The sequence below is a fragment of the Arachis duranensis genome, chromosome 7, assembly GCF_000817695.3.
Source record: "Arachis duranensis cultivar V14167 chromosome 7, aradu.V14167.gnm2.J7QH, whole genome shotgun sequence".
NCBI lineage: Eukaryota > Viridiplantae > Streptophyta > Magnoliopsida > Fabales > Fabaceae > Arachis > Arachis duranensis.
In genome coordinates, this window is record NC_029778.3 from 75,861,800 (window position 1) to 75,885,058 (window position 23,259).

Consider the following 23,259-nt stretch of genomic DNA (forward strand, 5'->3'; position numbering starts at 1 on the left):
AACATATCTTTTGAAAAAAAAAAAAAAAAAAAAAATTTTATTTGCATATAAAGTTATTGATGTTGATGTTTTTTGCTACTTGCAGAAAAGGATATGATGAAGTTTATCTCTTCAGATAGTAAAAATGGAGTCAATGGATGCTATTTTGGGCACTGTATTATCATCACTGTATGTTTCAGAAATAATATTTTTGTGCACAAAGGAGGAGAAACTACTCGGCTATCCTTATTAGCATGTTGTATTACATAACAATATCTTTTAATAATGATACCCCCAACCTTTGAATTCTTACGTTAGATAATATTATACATGATATCACTCGATTCATCATGACTAGAGTTAAGCTTTAAAATGGTCTCTGAAGTTGTACTTAAGTCTCAAAGTGATCTCTGAAATTAATATACTCAAATATGTTTTCGAAATTGTACTCCGGGACTCGTAGTAGTCCTTAAGGCACTTTTTATCCATTGCTTGTCATAAAAAAACTGAGCTGGACTGATTGCTATCAAAATGAGTAACGGCTAGCTAATGTGGCAAAAGAAACTTTCTTTATACAATTTGGTTCCTTTCTCTCCTTTTAAAACCCTAATTTCTAAATTATCTTCACTTTTTGTCGACTTTTCCTTATTTTTTCCTTTGTTCTCTTGGCTGCATGCACTGCCATATTCTTCCATTATCGCTTTTCTACCGCCTACAACTTCGCCCTCTGCCTCCCACACTCCCACCCCACTATTGCCCACCAAATCATTGCAATCTCCAAAGTCCTCTCTGCCGCTCAAAGTTGCAATTGGTACTCCCACCTCTAGCTCAGCTCCTCTGACTTTGCCGACGACCTCTCCCTTCCTTGGCAACAGTTCAAGAAGCTTGCACTCCTCTTAGACACCAACACCTTCCCTTTCTTAGATGAAACCCCCACGTGCCTCGCGAGGCTTGGCACATTCTCACTGATCCCAAAGGCGCCAAATATGAGGCACTTTTTAGACGGTGTGTTCGTATTGCTCAGTTCAATGTTGGTTAGTAACTAGTTTGGATTTCTTTAGGTTGTTGAGCATGATAAAAATAAAAAATACAAAGAAGAAAAAAGTGTGCTTGAGGTATAAGATCAAATGAAAGTTTTGTTTTTGATAACTTCAATTCTGATTTGGCTAATATCTATTATTGCATATAATAATAGATGGAGGATTGTTGATGATGTTGGGAACAAATTGAATCTAAATGTTCGTGCTGGTTTAAGTGACTCAAAATACTCTTAGCAAGTGGTTTCTGCTCATGAGTTTAAAAGTATTATTTCTAGTAATTATATTACCAGTATTTATCCGGACAAAATTTTAGGAAAAATTCTCTTACTTGGTGCCAATAAGTGCTCCAGCAATTGTGTAGATCTTTAGATGGCACTGAATAATTTAGATATGCTCAGAGAATTAAATTTATACTCAATTGCTTTACACTAAAAATGGGACTGTGTAAAGTAACATTATCATTAATATGACTAGTTTTCGTTCTTATATTTTATAATAATTCATCTTAAATATGGCTCCTTGGGCTATCAAACGGCATTCATATACTTTTTTTGTTGTTGTTGTTGAACTTATTCTTTTCTTCCAAAGGTATTATCCAATAAGAAGAAAAAGGTGAAAAAAAAAAGGAGAAATTTAAGTTAATGCAGCAATGAAAAAAGAATGAATGATTCAAGAAACATACTACCTTTTGAATTCAAGGACAATGGAGTATTGCAACACAGGAAGAAATAAGGAGTATTTTTTTATGCTCGCAGATTTAGGTTTGAATATTTAAAATTTTAAATATTAGAATTTTAAAAGTGAGAAAAGAGATCAAATTACAAAATAAAGTTTTTTCTGTCATATCATCTAATCGTTATAGTATCAGTGTGGTAAAAATCAGTCCAGTTTAGTTTTTTAATGGCAAGCAATAAACGGAAAGTGCTTTAATAGTTCTGATCTTTTGGAGGGCAATTTTAAAGACAAATTTAAATAATTAACTAACTATTAATTTCAATAACTACTTTAAATTTTGAGTATAACTTTTAAAAAAATCTTAAAACTTAACTTGTTCACTCTATTTCATTCTCATATAAAGATTCTCACTAAGTGTCAAGTTTAATGGAATGTTGCTCGTTATATTTTACAAAATATGAGAATATTTAGAGTAATATCATTTAAAGTTTAATAAGATAGCTTATATATACTTTTGTAAATCGAAACTTGTATATGATATCGTTTAGCCTCGTAAAATACCACCGTTGAATAAATTAGTTTGACGAAGAATATTATCTATTTATATGTTCAATTTATATAAAAAAAAATTTAAAGATCTTGTAAATATAAATGCTCTAAATCATTTCTAAAATAAAAAATATTATTTATAAAAAAGGAAATTCAGTAACTGCAGAACCAAAAAATACTTGAGGTTCTTGAAAAGATAATGTTTTTTTTCTCACTTTTATATAAAATGATTGTTCTTTTATAAAATAAAAATATCTTCAGATTTAAGCTATTCTTAAGATTTAAATATAATTTAAAGTAACCACCTAAATTATTTTTTTTATTTTATTTTAGATAAATTATTTTTGTCCTTGATAAATTAGTCTCAATATTATAACAAAAAATCTTTTCAAAAATTTTTAGAATAATAAAGAGTTTAATTTTAATACGAAAGTTGTAGAAGGTTTAGAGAAGGAAGGGTTGAATCTATGACCTTCTTCTACTTTTAATAACTTAACTCTTTACAACAAATTTGTTGTCTGAATCTATTTGAACTTAGCAGCAAAAAATTTATGAGACAATTTTATTTTGTCTCATGAATATCAGAAAACAGGACAGAGCAGAGAAGAGAAAAGCTAACACCATCATATATCCTGATTTGGTTGCCTTGTGCTATGCAACCTACGTCCAATCTTCACTACAACAGTGGTGGAATTTCAACTATAGTTAAAGTATTACATACACCAATTCTACAGGATTGACACAATCCTTTCACACTCAAGTTCTAACCTAACTTGACTTTGGCTATGCCAATACCTAACTCTTCACTCTTAGTGCTCACCCAACTAAGAAAAGGATACCTTACTGATACAAGATATAAGACACGAACTTACCTAAAGAAATTTGAAATAACTCTAGGTTTATCTCTCAAGTATATCACTCAGCCTTTCAACACTCATTGGCTTTTACTTGAGCTCTCTCTTTATGCCTTTTCACACTCAAGAAATTATAGAAAGATATACATTAAAAATGAAATTACAATCTGTAAAATATAAAGGAAATTAACTCATCAATAGCCTCTTTGCTATGTGATAAACCAGATTTGTTAGCCTCTGATTCAGTTCTTTATTATGGCGGAATGCTCCTTTGACTAGGAAGCACTGTCCAAGTAGATGAACTTCTTCAGAAAGCTCTTCACAGAACAAAACCTCAATCCACTGGGTTATTTCTCCTTTGCTTCTTAATGGTGAAAATTTTTCTTTTATCTCCTTGCATGTTGCTGAGTTGCTCTCTCCTAGGTCAACTCTCGAGTTTTGTGCTACACCAACCCACCATCTCATTTTTTTCCATTAATCCTCAAAATAGGAACTTTGGTTCTGACCTTCTCTTGTTGACCGAAAGCCACATATTAGTAGAAACGGATATCTTCAATGGTAAATCCAGATCTTGGCCATTGAAAAATAACTTAGTCCCCAAGACATAATTTTAATCGTAGATGTATAGCAGTGAAGAACAGAACTTATCTTTCCCATGAATCCCATTTTCAGACTGGTAGAAAGTTGGGAAGAAGAGAAGAACGCAGTATGCATGCAATAGGAAATGGATTACCTTTGACCTTTGCCTTAGCTTGATGTAGTTTGAAATGGTTGATTAGACCTCTGCCTTTCAAGTTTAATCTTTTTCTTTCTTTCTTCTTTAGTGAACAGCTTAGGGAATAAGCTCTATCTTACTTCTCTACTCTCCGACCAAGAGAAAAAAGCGTACGTTGCTTTTTTATGAAAGCACATGGGAGTGTTTGAATGAGAGAGGCAATTGGGCTTGGATCGGATTTAATTTTCTTGGCCCGTCTGATTCCTTGCTTTGTTTTTCTTTGGGCTTTCATTTGTTTGTAACCCGGCAGCCTTGTTTTTGTTTTCATTCAATTTGGGCTGCCTTTGTATATCAATTTGGCCCGCATCACTAAACCAAAATGATCAAAGCTAATTGGGTAATTAACCCAATAATCTAATATTTGTCATCATCAATTATGTTAGTTAATTTCTTAACTCAACAATCTCTCCCTTGATGACAAATATAATTAAACAATGATCAAAAGGAAATGAAGGGGGAACCTTGAAGGGTCCTTAGTGCGAGCCATGGGGTCAGTCCTAGGAGGTGAGATAGGAGGAGAAGGAGAAGGAGTGAAGGTTCAGTCTTGGGAGCGAGTTGAGGGTTTTGTAGGAAGCTTGTAGACTTTTTCACGAGGTGGCCTTTTAGCTATGATTTTCTTCCTCATTTGGTTGGTTTCAGATTTTTTTTTAAGAAAGAGAAGCAGTAAATGTAGTGGGGAGAAACCAAAAGGTTGGAGAAGTTATGGAGGGAGAAGAAAAAGTATTGGTAACCGTACCCAAAAGAAACTTTCTCAAACCATGCAATTACATCACCTTCTGATTTGACTTGAAATGGCTTGACATCATAAAAAAGAAAGAATTGATTTTATTAAAAAAATTAAAAATCAATTTAAAATTTGAAATCTTTTTGGACTTAAGAGAAAACAACAAAAAATAAGCTAAAGCAGACAGGCCAACAAAAACAAAATAAAACTCATGTAACATTCATATTAGGCCTAGAGGTGGTGTGCATTAAGGAAACATGTAGGACCACCCAAGTTTAGAATTTTGAGGTTGGCCCAAATAAATCTGCACGTGCAACGAGTTAGAGAACGCTAATTGAAGAGAATTTTTTCACTTGCCCAGAATTGTCTCATCCCTGTTTTTGAGACAAAAACTTCAACAAACATATCAGTAACTTTCAAATAAAGAATCATGGCTTAAAATTCCTAGACTAGTCCTAAGCATATAGAATTTGTCCTCAACTAGTGGTTTAGTAAAAATATCTGCTAATTGCTCTTCTGATTTAACAAATTGAATGCTAATATCCCCCTTTTGAACATGTTCTCTTATCAAGTGAAATTTTACTTCAATATGTTTAGTTCTAGAGTGCAAAATTAGATTTTTAGAAATATTAATGGCACTCATATTGTCACACAACAAGAAAATATTTTCAACATTTAACTTGTAATCAGCAAGCTATGTTTTTAACCACATAAATTGAGAACAACAGGAAGAAGCAGCTATATACTCAGCCTCTGCAGTGGATAATGCCACTGTTGGCTGCTTCTTACTTGACCAAACATTCAAGGACTTTCCAAGGAAGCAACATAAGCCTAATGTGCTCCTTCTATCAACTCTATCACCGGCAAAATCTGCATCACAATAACCAACTGCAGAAAAATTATCAATCTTAGGATACCAAAGGCCAAAATTAGATGTGCCATGAACATATCTAATGATCCTCTTAACTGCGGAAAGATGAGACTCTTTTGGTTTATATTGGAATCTTGAACACATTCCAACACTTTGCACAATATCGGGTCTAGAGGAAGTTAAGTACATAAGAGAGCCAATCATTCCTCTATATCTAGTCTCGTCTACATCTTTCTCAGTTTCTCCCTTGTCTAATTTTGAATTAGGGTGCATGTGAGTTCCCATGGGTTTGGCATTATCCATACCAAATTTCTTAACTAGTTCCTTGGCATACTTCTCTTGATGAATGAAAATACCTTTTTCAGTTTGTTTAATTTGTAGCCCAAGGAAAAAATTAAGTTCATCCATCATACTCATGTCAAATTCACTTGTCATGAGTTTTCCAAATTCAGTACAAAGGGATTCATTGGCTGATCCAAAAATAATGTCATCAACATATATTTGGACTAGAATGAAAGAATCATTAGAATTCTTGATAAATAAAGTTGTGTCTTTGAAAACCATTTTTCAAAAGAAAAGTGCTAAGTCTCTCATACCAAGCTCTAAGAGCTTGTCTCAAACCATAGAAAGCTTTTGATAATTTGAAAACATGGTTAGAAAATTCTTTATTTTTAAAACCCGGTTGCTGCTCCACATACACTTCTCTATCTATCACACTATTCAAAAATGCACATTTCACATCCATTTGATATAATTTAAAACCACAAAAAGCAGCATAAGCTAAGAGAAGCCTTATGGCTTCCATTCGGGCAACAAGGGCAAAGGATTCATCAATGTCTATTCTTTCTTCTTGGTCATATCCTTGTGCCACCAGCCTTGCTTTGTTTCTTGCAATGCTACCATTCTCTCCTAACTTGTTCCGAAATATCCACTTGGTGCCGGTCACTTTCTTTCCGTTCGGCCTTGGAACCAATGTCCACACTTGATTCTTCTCAAATTCAAGAAGCCCATCTTCCGTTGCGTTTATCCAAGAAGGATCATTAAGGGCTTCTTTGACATTCTGAGGCTCGATTTGAGAGAGAAGAGAAATGTTTGTTACTTCATTGGCCTTTCTAGTTGAAGACCGAGTTCTAACCCCATGAGACACGTCCCCAATAACAAATTCCTCAGGATAATTCTTCAAGATTCTCCATTCATGAGGTCTGGTTGACTTGGAGGCAAATTCAGTCACCAAGGAATTCAGGGAGTTACTGGTTTCAAGATTTCCTTCAGATTCATGAGACAAAATGGAACTGTCTCTTGAATTTTCAGCAACTACAGTTTATGGTTCAGCTTGTCCAGAATTTCTATTTTCATAATTTTGTGTAGTCTCATCGTTCTTTTGAGCTTGATTCTCTGCATCACAATCTTCCAAAACACTTTGCACCAAGTTAGTATCACAAAATGTAACATGTATGGACTCCTCAATTATTCTAGCATCTTGATGATAAACTCTATATGCTTTACTAGTTGTGAAATATCCTACAAATAAACACTCATATGCCTTTGGATCAAATTTTTCCAAATTGTATTTGTTATTTAGAACAAAACATTTACATCCAAAGATATGAAAGTAGTCCAAGTTTGGTGGGTAACCTTTCTAAAGTTCATAAGGGGTTTTCTTCAAAAATTTCCTTATGATAATTCTATTCAAAATGTGGCAAGCTGTGTTAACCGCTTCAGTCCAAAGGAATTTTGGAACATTGCTCTCACAAAGCATAGCTCTTGTCATTTTTGTATGCTTCTATTTCTTCTTTCCACAACACCATTTTGTTGTGGTGTCCCTAGACAAGAGAAGTTGTGAGATATTCCAAATTCTTCACAAAAGGATTCAAATAAATTATTTTCAAATTCGGTTCCATGATCACTTCTTATAGAAGAGATCTTTAAATCCTTTTCATTTTGAATTTTGTTGCAAAAGATTTCAAAGGCCGAAAAAGCTTCATTTTTGTGTGCAAGAAATAAAACCCAATCAAACCTAGAATCGTCATCCACAATTACTAAACCATAATATTTACCACCTAGGCTTTGGGTTCTTGTTGGACCAAATAAATCAATGTGTAGCAACTCAAGTGGCCTTTTAGTTGAAATGTCTTCCTTTGGTTTAAATGAACTTTTTGTTTGTTTTTCCATTTGGCAAGCATCACAAATGATGTCTTTGTCAAACCTTATCAAAGGAAGACCTCTTACTATCCCTTTCTTTACAAGTTTGTTTATTTGAAACATACTTGCATGGCCTAATCTCTTGTGTCATAGCTACTTTTCAGATTCTTTAGAATGAAAACAAGCTACATTTTGATCCTTTAGTTCATCAAGGGTAAGTCCATACACATTATTACAATGCTTGGCAACAAAAAGCACTTCATTAGTCTTTTCATTCATAACACATCATTCAAATCTTTTGAATGTCACTAAGTATCCTAAGTCACACAGCTGACTTATACTCAAAAGATTGTGCTTCAAACCACGTACCAAAAATACATCATCAATGAAAGTAGAGTGTTCATTACCTACTTTTCCAACAGCCACTATTTTACCTTTACCATCATCTCCAAAGGTCACAAAACCTCCATCATATTTATTTAGTTTGATGAAGTAAGTTGACCTTCCAGTCATGTGCCTTGAGCATCCACTATCCAAGTACCACATATCCTTTTTGTTCTTGGACGCTAGGCAAATCTGCATGAAAAACTTCAAGTAACCTTAGGTATCCAAATTAATTTGGATCCTTTGAAGTTAATCCATCTTGGTTGCCCAAGTGCATTGAAATCACACACAACATTATAAATTTGGTTTCCTACAATTCTTTTTTCAATTAAGCATTGTGAATATGAGTGACCAAATTTTTTCCAATTAATACAATGATTTCCTGATGCATGTTGCTGAAATTGAGGTGAGCTACTATGCTGGAAATGATTAGAGGGCTGAAATTTTCTGATTTTTGGAAGATGTGCATTTCTTTCGACAAATTTATTTTTGTTATAATTGTTCCTTTTTGCAAAAGCATTTTCACCAAAATTTTTGAAAATTTTTGGACCTTTCGAATATGAGGTTTTGTTGTAAAATGGTGGTTTCTTGAAAGTAACATCATTTTTTGAAATGTACCCCAGACCTAACCTATTTGAAGTAGGTTCGGTTCTTGGTGAAGGCTCAGTTTTACTTGTGTAAACTTCATCAAATTTTTCCTCAAGTGCAGGAACATATCTAATACCAGATTTGTTGGATGTGGATTTAGTATTTGATGAAGAAGCATTTTCCTTGGTTATATAACCTAAACCAGATTTTTCAAACAATGGTCTTTGACTTACAAGCAATTTGTCCAAGTTACTAGAACTTTGAGCAAATTTTGCTAAGTCACCATTCAACCTTTTAATCATATCATTTAATCTTTCATTTTCATCAATTAATTCTTGAGAAGGATCCACAATGTGCTTTCCTTTTAATTTTTCAAGTTCAGAATTTAGAAATCTGTTTTCTTCGATAATGTTCAAAACACATTCAGTTTCCTTCACTTTTTCTTTTAAAAAATCATTTTCAGCCTTTAACACATCTTTTTCAGATCTGCATTTATTGTACTTGTCTAGCAGTTTTTAGGTGTTTAGAGTAAAATCATCAATTATAGCATGTAAATCATCTATAGTCAAGTCATAAAAATTTACCTCATCAAGATGATTATTTCCAACCATGAAGCAGGTTTTATCTTCACCTTCAGAATCTTCTTCCTCGTTGGAATCATTCTCAAGATCCTCCCAATCTGCCATGAGCACTCTCTTCTTTTCTTTCTTCCTTTTTTCCTCCTTCTTGAGCTTCGGACAATTTAGCTTGAAATGTCTAGCCTCCTTGCAATGATGACAAGTCACCTTGATCAAGTCCATCTTATGTTCCTTTGAGCTTGAACCCTTGTATTTGCCCTTGTTCTTCATCATCCTTCTAAATCTCCTAACAAAAAATATAAGCTCATCATCTAAAATACCATCACTAGACTCACTCTCTTTTGATTCTATTTTTGACTTGAGGGCTATGCCCCCTTTTTGTTTGAGTCCGGATTTGTGTGTGGTTTCATAGGCAAGGAGTTTTTCTCTCAGCTCATCATAGGTTATAGGACTTAGGTTATTGCTCTTGGCTAGGACAATGGCTGTGGTTTCCCATTCTTTTGTGAGGCTTCTAAAGAATTTTCTCACTAGGGTTTGTTTTGAGTAGTTTGTACCCATAACATCAAGGTTGTTGATTATGATTGAGAATCTCTCAAACACTTCATCAATGCTTTCTCCATCCTTCATATTAAACATCTCGTACTCTTTTTGCAGCATATCAATCCTCGTATCTTTGACCTGTTTAGTGCCTTCGTGTGTAACCTGGAGTTTTTCCCATATTTCTTTGGCTGTCTTGCATCTAGACACCTTTCGGTACTCTTCAAAGCTGATAGCACAGTGAAAAAGGTTGATGGCTTTAGCATTCAGCTCCATCTTCTTCTTGTCGTCTTCATTCCATTCAGCTTCTTCTTTTGGAGTCACCACTCCATCAGCACTTGTTTTTGTTGGAATCCTGAGACCGCTTACAACGATCTTGCATATGTTGTAATCAATAGATTGAATGAAGATCCTCATTCTCTCTTTCCAGTAGGCATAGTTCTTCCCGTTGAAAAAATGAGGCCTGTTGTTTGACTGGCCTTCAGTGAGGGTGTAGACAACTGTGGTTGTGCCCAAGTTGTTCACCATTGGATCTTTGCTCTAAGTGGTGAAGCTTGATTCTTGAGACCTTAGCTCCTGATACCAATTGAAGGTTGTAGAAGGCTTAGAAAATGAGAGGTTGAATCTATGACATTCTGCTACTTTTAATAACTTAACCCTTTACAACAAACTTGCTGTCTGAATCTGTTTGAACTTAGCAGCAAAAAATTTATGAGACAATTCCATTTTGTCTCATGAATATCAGAAAACAGGACAGAGCAGAAAAGAGAAAAGCTAACACCATCATGTATCCTGGTTCGGTTTCCTTGTGATATGCAACCTACATCTAGTCTCCACCACAACAGTAGTGGAATTTCTACTATAGTTAAAGTATTACATACACCAATTTCACAGGATTGACACAATCCTTTCACACTCAAGTTCTAACCTAACTTGACTTTGGTTATACTAATACCTAACTCTTCACTCTTAGTGCTCACCCAACTGAGAAAGGGGTACCTTATTGGTACAAGATACAAGACACTGACTTACCTAAAGAAATTTGAAATAACTCTAAGTTTTTCTCTCAAGTGTATCACTCAGCCTTTCAACACTCATTGGCTTTTACTTGAGCTATCTCTTTATGTCTTTTCACACTCAAGAAATTACAGAAAGATATACATTAAAAATAAAATTACAATCTGTAAAACATGAAGGAGATTGACTCATCAACAGCCTCTTTGCTATGTGATAAACCAGATTTGCTAGCCTCTGATTCAGTTCTTCATTTTGGCGGAATGCTCCTTTGACTAGGAAGCACTGTCCAAGTAGATGAACTTCTTCAGAAAGCTCTTCACAGAACAAAATCTCAATCCACTGGGTTATCTCTCCTTTGCTTCTTAATGGTGAAAAATCTTCTTTTATCTCCTTGCATGTTGCTGAGTTGCTCTTTCCTAGGTCAACTCTTGAGTTTTGTGCTACACCAACCCACCATCTCACTTTTTCCCATTAATCCTCAAAATAAAAACTTTGGTTTTGACCTTCTCTTGTTGACCGAAAGCCACATATCAGCAGAAACGGATATCTTCAATGGTAAATTCAGATCTTGGCCATTGAAAAATAACTTGATCCCTAAGACATAATTTTAACCGTAGATGCATAGCAGTGAAGAACAGAACTCATCTTTCTCATGTATCCCATTTTCGGACTGGCAGAGAGTTGGGAAGAAGAGAAGAACGCAGTATGCATGCAATAGGAAATGTATTATCTTTGACCTTTGCCTTAGCTTAATGTAGTTTGAAATGGTTGATTAGACCTCTGCCTTTAGTGAATAGCTTAGGGAAGAAGCTCTCTCTTACTTCTCTGCTCTCTGACTAAGAGAAAAAAGTGTGTACATTGCTTTTTGGTAAAAGCACATGGGAGTGTTTGAATGAAAGAGGCAATCGGGCTTGGATCGGATTTGATTTGCTTGACCCGTCTGATTCCTTGCTTTGTTTTTTTTTTTTTTTACTTTCATTTATTTGTAACCCGCCAGCCTTGTTTTTGTTTTCATTCATTTTGGGCTGACTTTGTATATCAATTTGGCCTGCATCACTAAACCAAAATGATCAAAGCTAATTGAGTAATTAATTCAATAATCTAATATTTGTCATCATCAATTATGTTAGTTAATTTCTTAATTCAACATAATATACTGACAGTATAAATTATTTTATATAATCGTTCAATCATATTTATTTTTTAGATGATTATTCATATATTAATTTTTAAAAATAGTTATTTTTACTAATATAATAATACGTAATTTGATGTATTGCATCAAAATTAAATTATAATAAAAATTTATTAAAAATTAAAATATCTAATTTAAAATCTATTGGAACCAGTTTAAGTGTTTAATTTATGTATCCAAACCACATGGTCACCCATCCCATTTCATATTAACAAACTATTTAATTTTATCAGAAATTCTTGCCAATCGTGAATGTGTGTAGGGCAAAGGAACATCATTTGGCGGGAAAACGATGAGAGTGTGAGGTATTTCTAATTGGCAATTGGAATCCGAAGCAGAGGGAAAAGAGTAGAAAACTAGAAACCAAAAACCGCGAAAACCTTCTTCTCTAACAATTCGTAATCGTTCTCTCCTTATGGCGCAAACCCAAACCCTAGCTTTGGTCGAAGAGATTGAATCCCTCGTCTCCGATAAACTTCAAGTGGTATATTCTCTCTTTCTTATTCCTTTTAGTTTTCCCCCATTTTCTCTGATTCTCGGGTAATTTAAGCAACTTCACACTTACCATTTGCTTTTCTTTTTTCCCTTTGAGAAATCTTAAATTCGTTAAATTTTTTTCTCTGGATTTGAATTTCGGAGGGTTTTTCTTGTGGGTCAAACCAATTTCGCGTCTTGTTATTCCCAATTTTGTTTCGTTTTAGTGGCAAATTTTGATTCGATAGAGTGTTGCGTACTTTTCAGGTTTCATATAAGTGGCTTAGTCGTAATTACATGATATCTTCCAATGAGGCAAAGAGGTAAAATTTAACGCCCCCTCAAAAAGAAAAAAAAAATTGCCTTAAATTTTTTGTTTTTCCCTCCCAAAAAATAATGCTATGATTTTATGAGCAGTTATTATTTTTTTTAAAGGTTGCTTCAGGAGTTTGTTGAAAAGCATGATGGTGGATTGGAGGTTGTTTATGCTTTGTCTGGCTGGTTAAAGGGCAGCCACCCAAGTTACCACATAAGGCTTGTTACTGGCCCAAAGCTAGCAGGTACTATCCTATGATCATTTTCTGAACCAAGAAGTAATTAATCAGTATGCTAGAGTGTTTTACATGCTGTGATTTCATCTTCGTTATAGGAATTTGTTAGAAAAGGAGAGGATATAAGAACCAAATTTAACTACTCCATATTGGTTAATGTTTTCACTGCGGCACCCTTTCAGTAAGAGATTTTCATTGTGTCATAACTATTTCTTGTTCCGTGTCTTAGTTTCTCAAATTCTGATTATAAAACCTTGGATCCATTATGATTTTCGTTCATTGCTGTTTAGCTGCTTAGCTTACTCTCGTGTGATTAATCTTCAAGATATCAGGCTTGAAAGGCCAGTCTTGAAACAAACAGAACCTGCATTAATTTGTGTTTCCTTAAACTCTTGCTAAACAGGGGTTGTTATTTAGTGTCTTATTCAACCTGATTTGAATCTATTTGGTGATTCTCTTACACAACATTTGGTATGACCTGCACTCTCAGTTTTGCATATAATGGAATAAATGGTTAGTTCTTATCAAGAGCTTTCACTGGTTGTATGATCAGAAAGTGTTTGATTGTCATTGTTTGATATGAAGTGGCCTATCGGTTGTGTACATCAGGGGTTAGGAATACTTACATACATACATTAATCTTTTCCCACTCTTATGCAGAAGCACAGCAAGAATTTGATGGCAATTGCTCAATTCAGGTATACAGTGTGCAAGCTAGCATCCCAAAGGACCCGGCTGTGCTTTGGAATGCAGAATTTATTCAAGCAGAGGAGCTCTTCAAGCAGCCATGGTCAGTCGACAATTGCTTGAGAGATAACAGGTAGGTTCGATGCCCTCAAAATTTCTATACGGTACAGAAGCATTTGTTTAGCGTGTCTGATAGTGCAGTGAGAGGTTGAAAGTATTTAGTTATCTTGAGTTTGTTAATTTCTAATTTCAGTCAATTTTCTATTTTCATTTAATATTTGCATACATATTTCATATGATTATGCACGGAGACTTAAAATGTCATGCTAGCTCAATCAACAAATAGTGTGCTGTACAGTAGCAGTTGTAGAATTTTCTATTTTCATCACGATGCTAACCAACATATTTCTCAGGTTCTGTGGCATATCTAGTTCTTTTGTTCAACGAAATGTAGATGGCATGCCAGTGGTTGCTGCAACTCCACTGACAAAAGCTTCAGTAGGCATAGGACAAACAAAGATGAATGTTTTGCAACCTCAAAAAAATATAGCACACGATACAATTCCCAGAGCTGATCTCAAGTCAGAGGATGTGGTGAAAGATGTAAAGAGTGAAAGCAATGGTACAGGGAGTACAGGAGTTCATGATCAGGTTAACAAACCCAGTGAAGACAAAGAAAAGGTAGTGCCTGCAGGAAAAAAGAAAGCACAATCTGATAAAAGTGGTTCTTCTACTGGTGGTTCATTGGCAAGCTTTTGGGGTCGTGCATCTGCAAAACCCAAGCCTAGCTCCGTGCCAGTAGAAAGTAGTAACACAGTTTCGAATCATAATGGTTGGTATCAATTGCAATATTTTAGATTTTCACAATTTTCTTGGTGATTTTAATTTTAATAGTAAAGTAATAGTAATATAAAAGTTAATATTGTCTCCATTATATTTATTTAGACTCAAATGTTTCAGTAGCTACTGAAGATGCCCAAGCTAGCGCTCGTGAAGCAGATGGCAGTGGCGATGATGATAATCAAGATGTCACAGTAAGGCGATCATCCAATAGGAAAAGGAGGGTTGTCTTTGACTTATCGGATGAAGATGAAGATGTTGTCAGTTTATCATCACCAGAATTGCCAAAGAAGCAATCATCTCAAGATTCTAAACAAAAGGATAACAAGTCATCGGAGAAAGCCACCTTAAATTCTGATACAAAGAGAGAAAATAAACCAATGGCTAAGGAAGAAAAATCATCTGATAAAAAAGCCAACCAACCTTTCCAGGAAGAGTTATCGGTTATCAACAAATGCACAAATAATGGTAAATCATCTAGTGAGAAGCCACAGAGTTGTGCTCCTGATATTTCTGTTAATAAGGATAGTACAAAGAATGCTGCACCTGGTTCACCGAAGAGGAGAAAAGTGATGAAGACCAGAATTGATGAACGAGGGAGAGAAGGTATCTATCTTTTGTAAAGCAGTTTTCATATCCCCAATTTGCTTTAAAGATTATGAGCTAACTTTTCTATGAATATAATAGATTTCTTTGGAACTTCTCTTTTGAACTTTGTTCTTTATTAAAGATCAACTATCCACTTTTTAATCTTTTTTGAACAGCAACTTATCGCCTTTACAACTTCATTAAGTATCAACTTCATATAAACTTTATTTGTATGATCTTGGGGTGAATTATGTCAAGTAATTTAGCAATTCTCAGGAAACAAGTCTTTTATGTTACATTTTTTTCTGTTGTATTTTATTTTATTTATTTCTCTACAGTAACTGAAGTAGTCTGGGAAGGGGAGGAAACAGAAGCGAAGAAAGCTGATAAGGTTGCAACAAAGAAATCTGAGAATAATGTATCTACCAATTCTGTCAACAGGTTAGTGCTATTCATCCTTAATTCCTTATATTTCTAGCATTTGAACAAAATGACTGGTAACAGGCAACACTGAAAAGAATCAGTTGCCCTCTAAGCACTATAACAGTGCTACTTAGGCTTTTCCTTGCACCCCACAATGAATTTCTGATATTTCAACTTTCAAGGTCTTCCAAGAAAAAATTTTGTGATTGTGATATTAAAATTTGAACCGAGTTTATTGAACTAACGCTAAACGTTATGGAGATTTGTGCTTGAATCTAGTGCAGCTAAGTTGTGTGTGCTTGAAGCTTTTTACATAAAACACGGAACCTATTAGAAAAACACAGCCTGTTTATTTTGTGGTTGTGTTGAAAATAATTTGGACTAATTACTTTTAAGATATTTAACAAAGTAGATTGTTAAGCTTGATTACTTTTAGTCATTTACTGCCTTGTCGTTCAAGCTTCTTAATTGTGACTAACCTTGTATTCACTGGTGTGAAGTTCCAGTGGCCCGGCAACTAAGAAGACTCCAGCTGTGGCGAATACCACTGGAAAAGGAAGCAAGAAAACGGTAAACAAGGATCCCAAACAGGGCAATATACTTTCATTCTTCAAGAGAGTTTGAGATCAAGATAGAATTACAGGATTGTGGAGACAATGGTTTAAGCTGTATGATCCATTAGTGCTGCTGATAGTACAGTAATGATGTGAGTGAGGGTTTTGGATTGTGTAGATATTTTTACTATCATGGAAGTTTTCAAGGCAGTTGAAATACATTTATCTGTATGTTTTCCTTGAGCACTCGCTTTCTAATATTGTTCATTTGTTCTCACATCCTCCTCTTGTCTTAACCATTGTGAAGTGCCAACTCTTAATCAAGGCTTCTTGAGGAAACCATAGATGCCTTTTCAATGCGAGGCTATGCCAGTTAGAATGGATCATTCTATTGTGCAATAAAGCAAAAGCAGAATACCGGTAAAAAAAAAAAGTTAAGCTGCATCTTCACTTGAACTGTGCACAAATGCTCAATGAGAAAAAAAAATGTGAATCTAATTGAGAATAGAAGCTTTTGATGTCTTTTTACAATGATACAAATTGGTCAAGCTAGAGAAACCACATTAGATCTTAGTTGATCATCTTGTTATTAGTTTGACAATTTGTTAGTGACTTCACTGATTTAATTGGCCTGAAATTTTCATGTGCTTATATCGGTAATCGGTATAACACTGCAAATATAACAAGTTGAATACGTAGAAGAAAAATCTTGGTGAAAATATATTTATTGCATGGTAGCCTAAATTCCCAATTAACCTCTTATTTTTTTTTATTTTTTCTATTAGTGCATTTAGTATTACACTTACCAATCCAACAATTTGATTACACAAGCTAACCATTAACATGCTAAGCGTAGTCATATTTTGTTCAGTATTTTTGCATTATAGTGTAAATAGCCCTTTATACAACATCTTATGGAAAGTGCAAATCAAAATCTCAATTGAGAAGTTCTATATTCTAATCAAGCATGTAATCAGAATTGCCATGTCCATTTCATTAATCTTTGATGGAAAATAAATAATGGAGCCGTATTTAGCAAAGCATAATAGGGAACAGACTTAAAGAGATTTGCTCAATTGATTGAGGAAACATAAAAGCAGACAGTTGTCAAAGGTGAGTTGCAGTTGGAAAGGGAAAATAACAGTTGCTACTACTCTATGCAAAGTTACCAAATCAATGAGATCATCATAATATACATTGATTTACAATATAGCTTTCTCATCATTCAATGTTACTATTTATAATGTCTGTTATTTAACTGTCCCGAATCAGGTTAGTTGGCTCACTCAATACATACTTTGGTAGCTCATACTTTGCTCCTGCAAAACAAGTATATACAGGCAACAATCAAAACAAAACAAATATATTTTCTCTCTTTTACTTTTGGGTATTTTCATTTAAGGGAAAAAAAATACTGCTAATAAAAGGGAATCTCATAGCTGCATAATGAAGAACACTAGATCCAGAGTACAATTTCCCTCTTTTTGGTTGACAAAAATAAATAAACAAATATGATTGATGATAGAACACTAAGGCAACCATTCAACTGGGAAAGCTTCGTTGTCGAAAACAATGAATTTGGGCAAGGATTAGACATGCCACCCTTCATAAAATAAATTCAGTATTTGCGGGGATTTTGTAGCATATATGTACACTTCATATTTCATATTTCATAAGCATGTTGTATGTTTATATGATAGGGCAACTAGGATGAAAAATAACAATGCTACGTGTACCTAAAAAATCAGTCACTATGTATTTGTGTATCCATATATTATCTAACTCATTTTTAATGCATATTTTGTATTTCAACATGTATTCTATATAGGTGGCTGATTCGGTAGTTAATTTTTGATATACATGTAGCATGATTGGGTGAAAAAACGTGATGGTGGTGGGGTGAACTAGCTTTCAACAACAGGCAATGTACTCACTCAATAGTAATCCACATCATAAAGGTGGATGTCACATGATAAGAGTAAGGTTGGACCACACAGTTGGATAATTATTACAAAAAAGTATGGTAGTGCTGTTGGAAGCTCCACAAAAGATATTTGGATTCTAATAACTTTCAATTTTAACTTTAAAAGCAAGACTCTAATCATTTAACTCTTTTCTGGTCGCCTTCTACTTTTAAAATTTTGTTCAATAACAAGATAAAATAAGTGATTTCAATAGGAAATAGGTTACCTCTTTCGTCATAGCATACTGTCAAATCCGAACTCTGGACAATAACCCCGGCACTATCCACAATCGCTTGTGCTAAAGTTAGATCAGCCTCAGCAGCAGCTCGAAGAGCATCCCAAATCTCTAGCATCCAGAAAACAGGATATGCACTTCAATTAACTTGAAAAAACTAACATTTATTCATACATGAAACAAAACAAAATGATTTTGACCAGACTTGCATACTCATATGATATTAACTTTCTTTTCGGAATTGGAGTTATTATATTATGTTATCGTGAGATGGCTGCTATTTAAACATACTATGATTCTTGGCGTTTCCACTTGAAGACGCCATCATCTTTCAATAATTTCCTATAACTAAAACGTTGCAAAGCCATTGTGGAAACAATAAATAAAAGCAACTCTCCCTATCTTCTTATCTCCATAGAGCTAAGTGTTAATTCTAATGTGGATTCTTTTGGCAAAGTCATTGTGGGAACAATAACTAAAAGTAACTCTTCCTTTTTTATCTTATCTCCATATTTCTAAGCTAAGTAGCAATTCTACTTTGGATTCTTTCGACAATACTCGAGCATCAGAGTCAACTCGATTTTGTATATAATTCCATCTACTGTTCCTGGCAGCCAGAGTTCTACGTATAAAGCAAGAGAATCGAGAATCCACAACGCATAAACCCTATATGCATGAGTGACTAACATCAAATAGAGCTCCTAAAATAGTGCAGTATTTTCTATTTTTCCTTGATTAGCTTTAGGTGAAAACCTATCTTCTTCGGATAAACACACTTAAATCACATTTCATCATTCATTTCACCATGATATGAACAAAAACCTAGCAGAACCATCTAGGCCACTTGTGTTTACTTAGCCCATTTCATTATGCGTAAGTCTTGAAAGAATCCAAATATAGTAGCTTATTAAATTTTTGTAATACCTTTACGGCCACCATAGTGGGGAGCTGTGTCCCAGAACTCATCGCGCAGTTGTATTAGCTGAGTCTTTGTTATTGGCTGAGGATGCTTCCAAGGCTTAGGCTTCCGGATCTTTTTCGCTGCCCCTGTTATAAAATACATCAATTTTATATTGGTGCAAATGGAAACTGATATTGAACTTTAAGCTGAAACCACCAGAGAATTCGAAACAAGAACAAGCTTCTAGGATGGTAATTTTACACTTCAGTATATTATGGAATCAAAATTCTATCCACAAGTATTAACAATAATGAATAACAAGAAATTACATGATTTACATACGCAACTTAATCTTAGAAACAGAAAACAACAACAATCTGAGAGTGCACCTCAATTTACATATTACTTAATCATCAGTCTACAATACCTTTTTCCCTTTATGGTATTATTATCTATCAACAAATATCACTACAGAACCAATTGATGATGGTACTAACGAAAGACGAAAAAAAGGCCCCATCATGTTGTAATGCTCCAATATGAATGTATCTATTTGTGGATACATACTTTAATGCAGAGATCACACGGTGAAAGTCCAATTGATAATTGATGGGGTCTTAGAAAATAGCATATTCAAATATAAGCTGCAGCTTCTTATCTTCCTTATTTCCAAGACAGGAAAATTAAACACAAACTTTTAGTATCATCATGTTTATTCAGATACTCGGAACTAAGGTAGCATTTTCAATGTCAATTGCATCGGACCATATATTTAAAGGAATAAAGATAAATTTATAAATATACTGGAAAAGTTTTAACTGTATTTGGTCTCTAAACTTCATCATGCTGTTTCAAATGTGTCCACCAAATTATAGTGATTCAACCAAAATCTTGAAGATTCAAAATAAAAGGAAAAAAAAAAAATATTTTCAAAGGAAAAGGGAACTAAACTAATTGGATACTTGTTTTTATCCTTTCTAACTGCCCAATTCACAAAGGAATCAATTAAGTGAATAAATACCAACAACCAACTACAGTTGTTTACTAAGTGACTAAATTTTCCAAAAAGAGAAATAGACCAAACAGATCACCTGAACCTAATTAAAGCAAATCTAAACACCATCTAGAGTTTAACACAAAAGAACACCCTCAGAAACAATCAAGCAGATTAACAACAAAGCTTTATCTCACTAGGTCAGTCGACTCTCTCGCTGACCGTTCCGTTTCTCATTTGACACTATACTCGAGCCATAGGACCATAGAACAATTCTGTGTTTGATCCCTCTCATTGAAATTCCACAGAATCTTACTTTGGCTATCAAAGGCCTAACACAATTCTCTTCTTTTATCGCAGCTTATCCGAACTTGAAACTGGCTAACCGGAAATGTAAAATGCTTGGAACAATTTTGATACAATCAGAGTTAACAAAAATCAATACCACAGGAGTGGGAAAAAAAATGCTCACAGTATCACAAAAGGTATGAATTTCATTTCTTTACACAAATGTACTTCACATAATCACATCCCATGAGTGATTAACATGATAAGAAGAATGATTGGGGAGTTTCTACAATTATAAGGATCAACAGCATCCCCAGCAAACAAATCCCCAGAAAGAAAGAAAGAAAGAAAGAACAGATTTTGACCACAACCCATCATCAATCAACCGAAGCCTTTACCAAAAACGGAACCAAATGCAAAAGATAAAGTTCAGCTCACAGAAAAAATAAAATAAAAAATGAAAACAAGACCCAAGAAAAAAAAAAAAAGGGGGTATAGTGGATGATGCTAACCATCAGGCTTGGACTGTGAGGATCCAGTACAACCCATTGCAGAGATTGGTTGGCAGCAGAAGCTTGAGAGAGCTAGAGAGAGAGAGAGAGAGAGAGAAAGAAGAATAAGGGAGAGGGTGATTTGAAAGAGAGGGTGAGATGGCAATAGCAAAGTCAATAAACGTCGTAGTGACGTTAATCCAACACTAATCACTCAGTAATCAGTGAATCAGTAATTATTGATTTTTTATATATACATAATATTTTTATTTCCAAAATCAATTTGAATATCTATGTTTAATCTGCACCAAATTTGCTGGATATTAAATTCTTTAGGTATCACTCAGATTCCGATTATCATATAATTTAAATTTTGCAACCGAGTCTTGATATTATAAAAATCCTTTTTTATTAAAACCTTTTGATTTAAAAATTTGGTGGACTTTTACTGTACTAAACTTTTAGAATCATAGGAATTTGTTTCTAATTTTTATTTAAGATGTAGAACTACTATTTTATTTCTTAATATTTAAAACTATCAAAATTATATTTTTTGGAGCTCTTTTCCAGTATTATCTTTTTGGATTATATTACGTGTATATTAAAATTAGCCACTAAAATTAGTCACCAGTATAAAATATATGCTGAAATATAAATATATTATAAAAATAAATTAAACCACACATATATTTATACACAAATATATTGGTGGCTGATTTTAGTATACAAATAATATTTTTCTATCTTTTCTAGTAGCCACAACAATTATAATTGTGATAGTAGTTATAGCGATTTAGTAATAAAAGTAGAAAAAGAATAAAAGAAAAAAAATAAAAAGATAACAATAGAAGAAAAATAATTTGAAAAAAAAGTTTAAATTTTGATAATATGACAAAAATATAACGAAATAAAAGATTTGAAATAAAAATAAGTTATTGTAAATATTAAAAATAGAATTAAGATTTAAATAAAATGTTAGTACTAAAACAATACTTTTTTTATTTTTAAGCAAAAGAAACCTAACCAAAAAAATATTTTACATTAAGAATTTAATTATAAATAAAATAAAAGATAGGAATTCAATTAAAAAGTTTTATATCAAATAAAGAATTAGATAAATAAATTATTTTTTTGGCTAACAGTTTATTGGCAATATTTAAAAACATGTGCTAAAAGATAGTATTAGACTAGTAGACTAAAAATATTAGATTATTAACTAAAAATACTAATTAATATAAGTTAAAATTGATGGTTCTTAAACTTTTGTCTAAAAAATTTATTACAAATTTTTAAACTATAAAAGTTAAATTAAAAATTAAATTAAATTACAATATCTTACAAAGTAGTTAACCTTTAATTTTTATCATTACATTTATATTTAGCGTTATTTATGTTATATAAGAATAATAAAAATATTAATAAAAAATAATATAATATAAAAAGAAATTCTAGATGACTAATACATTTTTTTTTGTCTTACATTTGAATTAACAGTGACATTTTATTTTTTACACCAAAAATGTGAATAACATCTTTCAGAACAGAGGAACTTGAATGAAGGTAGCTAGTATAATAATGTTAGTGTTGCAAGTGTGAGGAGTGTTAAAGTTAGTCCTACATCAAAAAAGTAAAGAAGAGTAAGGAGTTTATAAGATGAGAGACCCATTAACTTGATACCTATAGGTGTGTGTGGTTGGAGAAATTATAAATAATTTCTTAGAATTTTAAGATGGGAATATCATATTTCCATATTTGGTTCAAAGTTTGAAAGCTATTTCTAAATAAGTTTGATTCCAGGGAATCAAAATATCATCATTTTTGGATTATCTTTAATTCTCATGGGAATGGAATCTTTGTAACAAAGTAATACTTGAACCACATACACCCTTAAGGTTTTGAGTTGGATGTGGTATCTTTTCATCTTATGTTCTCTCGCTTGATTTTTTCCCGAAATCTCGAGCTATACTTCAGCCGTTGAGGAACACCGGAGGAGGTTGGGACCTGCAAAGAGACTCCAACGCTCAAGTTAGAAATTACTTGATTGTGGTATGTTCTCTCGCAGAGAATCATTTGGTGGCTTCTTTGACAAGGTCTTTTTAGGATTATCAGCAAGTAACCGTTCTCTTTTTGGATTTGCTACACGTGACCGAGTTACAATACATGCAGCCGACTTATACGGATGGATCACAAACTACTCTATTTTGAATTTGCAAGTGGCCAAGTTATAGCTTACATGGCTGACTTATAAAGACATATCAGACCTAATCTCCGAATTATAGCTTATATCCGTCGAGTTATAATGACCATATCATAACCCCAAAACTTGACCTGTTTATTTTTAAGAGAAACAGGTTGAGCTTT

The 23,259-nt window shown here is 33.5% G+C and overlaps 3 protein-coding genes across 7 annotated transcripts in view; 2 read left to right on the forward strand and 1 right to left on the reverse strand.

Annotated features, from left to right (window-relative positions):
* LOC107459833 (gamma-glutamyl hydrolase 2) overlaps window positions 1-301 on the forward strand; it is a 3,812-nt gene extending 3,511 nt beyond the window's left edge. The window contains exon 10 of the mRNA XM_016078116.3: window positions 86-301. Coding sequence (XP_015933602.1) covers window positions 86-119 — 34 coding nt within the window. The 3' untranslated portion in view covers window positions 120-301. The remainder of the gene's footprint in view (window positions 1-85) is intronic.
* An 11,826-nt stretch (window positions 302-12,127) lies between these two features.
* On the forward strand, window positions 12,128-16,304 carry LOC107459908 (uncharacterized). Of its 5 annotated transcripts, none has more exons than XM_021128236.2 (8): window positions 12,128-12,392; window positions 12,650-12,705; window positions 12,818-12,942; window positions 13,594-13,753; window positions 14,034-14,452; window positions 14,566-15,066; window positions 15,387-15,489; window positions 15,972-16,304. In XM_021128236.2, the coding sequence occupies exons 1-8, from the start codon at window positions 12,324-12,326 to the stop codon at window positions 16,093-16,095; spliced, it is 1,557 nt and encodes a 518-aa protein (XP_020983895.1). In that variant the 5' UTR covers window positions 12,128-12,323; the 3' UTR covers window positions 16,096-16,304. The 5 variants fall into 5 exon arrangements, with proteins under 5 accessions (XP_020983895.1, XP_020983896.1, XP_015933700.1 ...); XM_021128237.2 differs by having other exon boundaries at window positions 15,978-16,304; XM_016078214.3 differs by having other exon boundaries at window positions 14,581-15,066.
* Window positions 16,305-16,995: 691 nt separating this feature from the next.
* On the reverse strand, window positions 16,996-21,084 carry LOC107459922 (uncharacterized). The gene is made up of 4 exons (XM_016078230.2): window positions 20,920-21,084; window positions 19,149-19,271; window positions 18,216-18,335; window positions 16,996-17,344 (listed from the first exon to the last, which is right to left on the reverse strand). Exons 1-4 carry the CDS (start codon window positions 20,954-20,956, stop codon window positions 17,280-17,282), a joined length of 345 nt encoding a protein of 114 aa, XP_015933716.1. The 5' UTR covers window positions 20,957-21,084; the 3' UTR covers window positions 16,996-17,279.
* Between the last annotated feature and the right edge of the window lie 2,175 nt (window positions 21,085-23,259).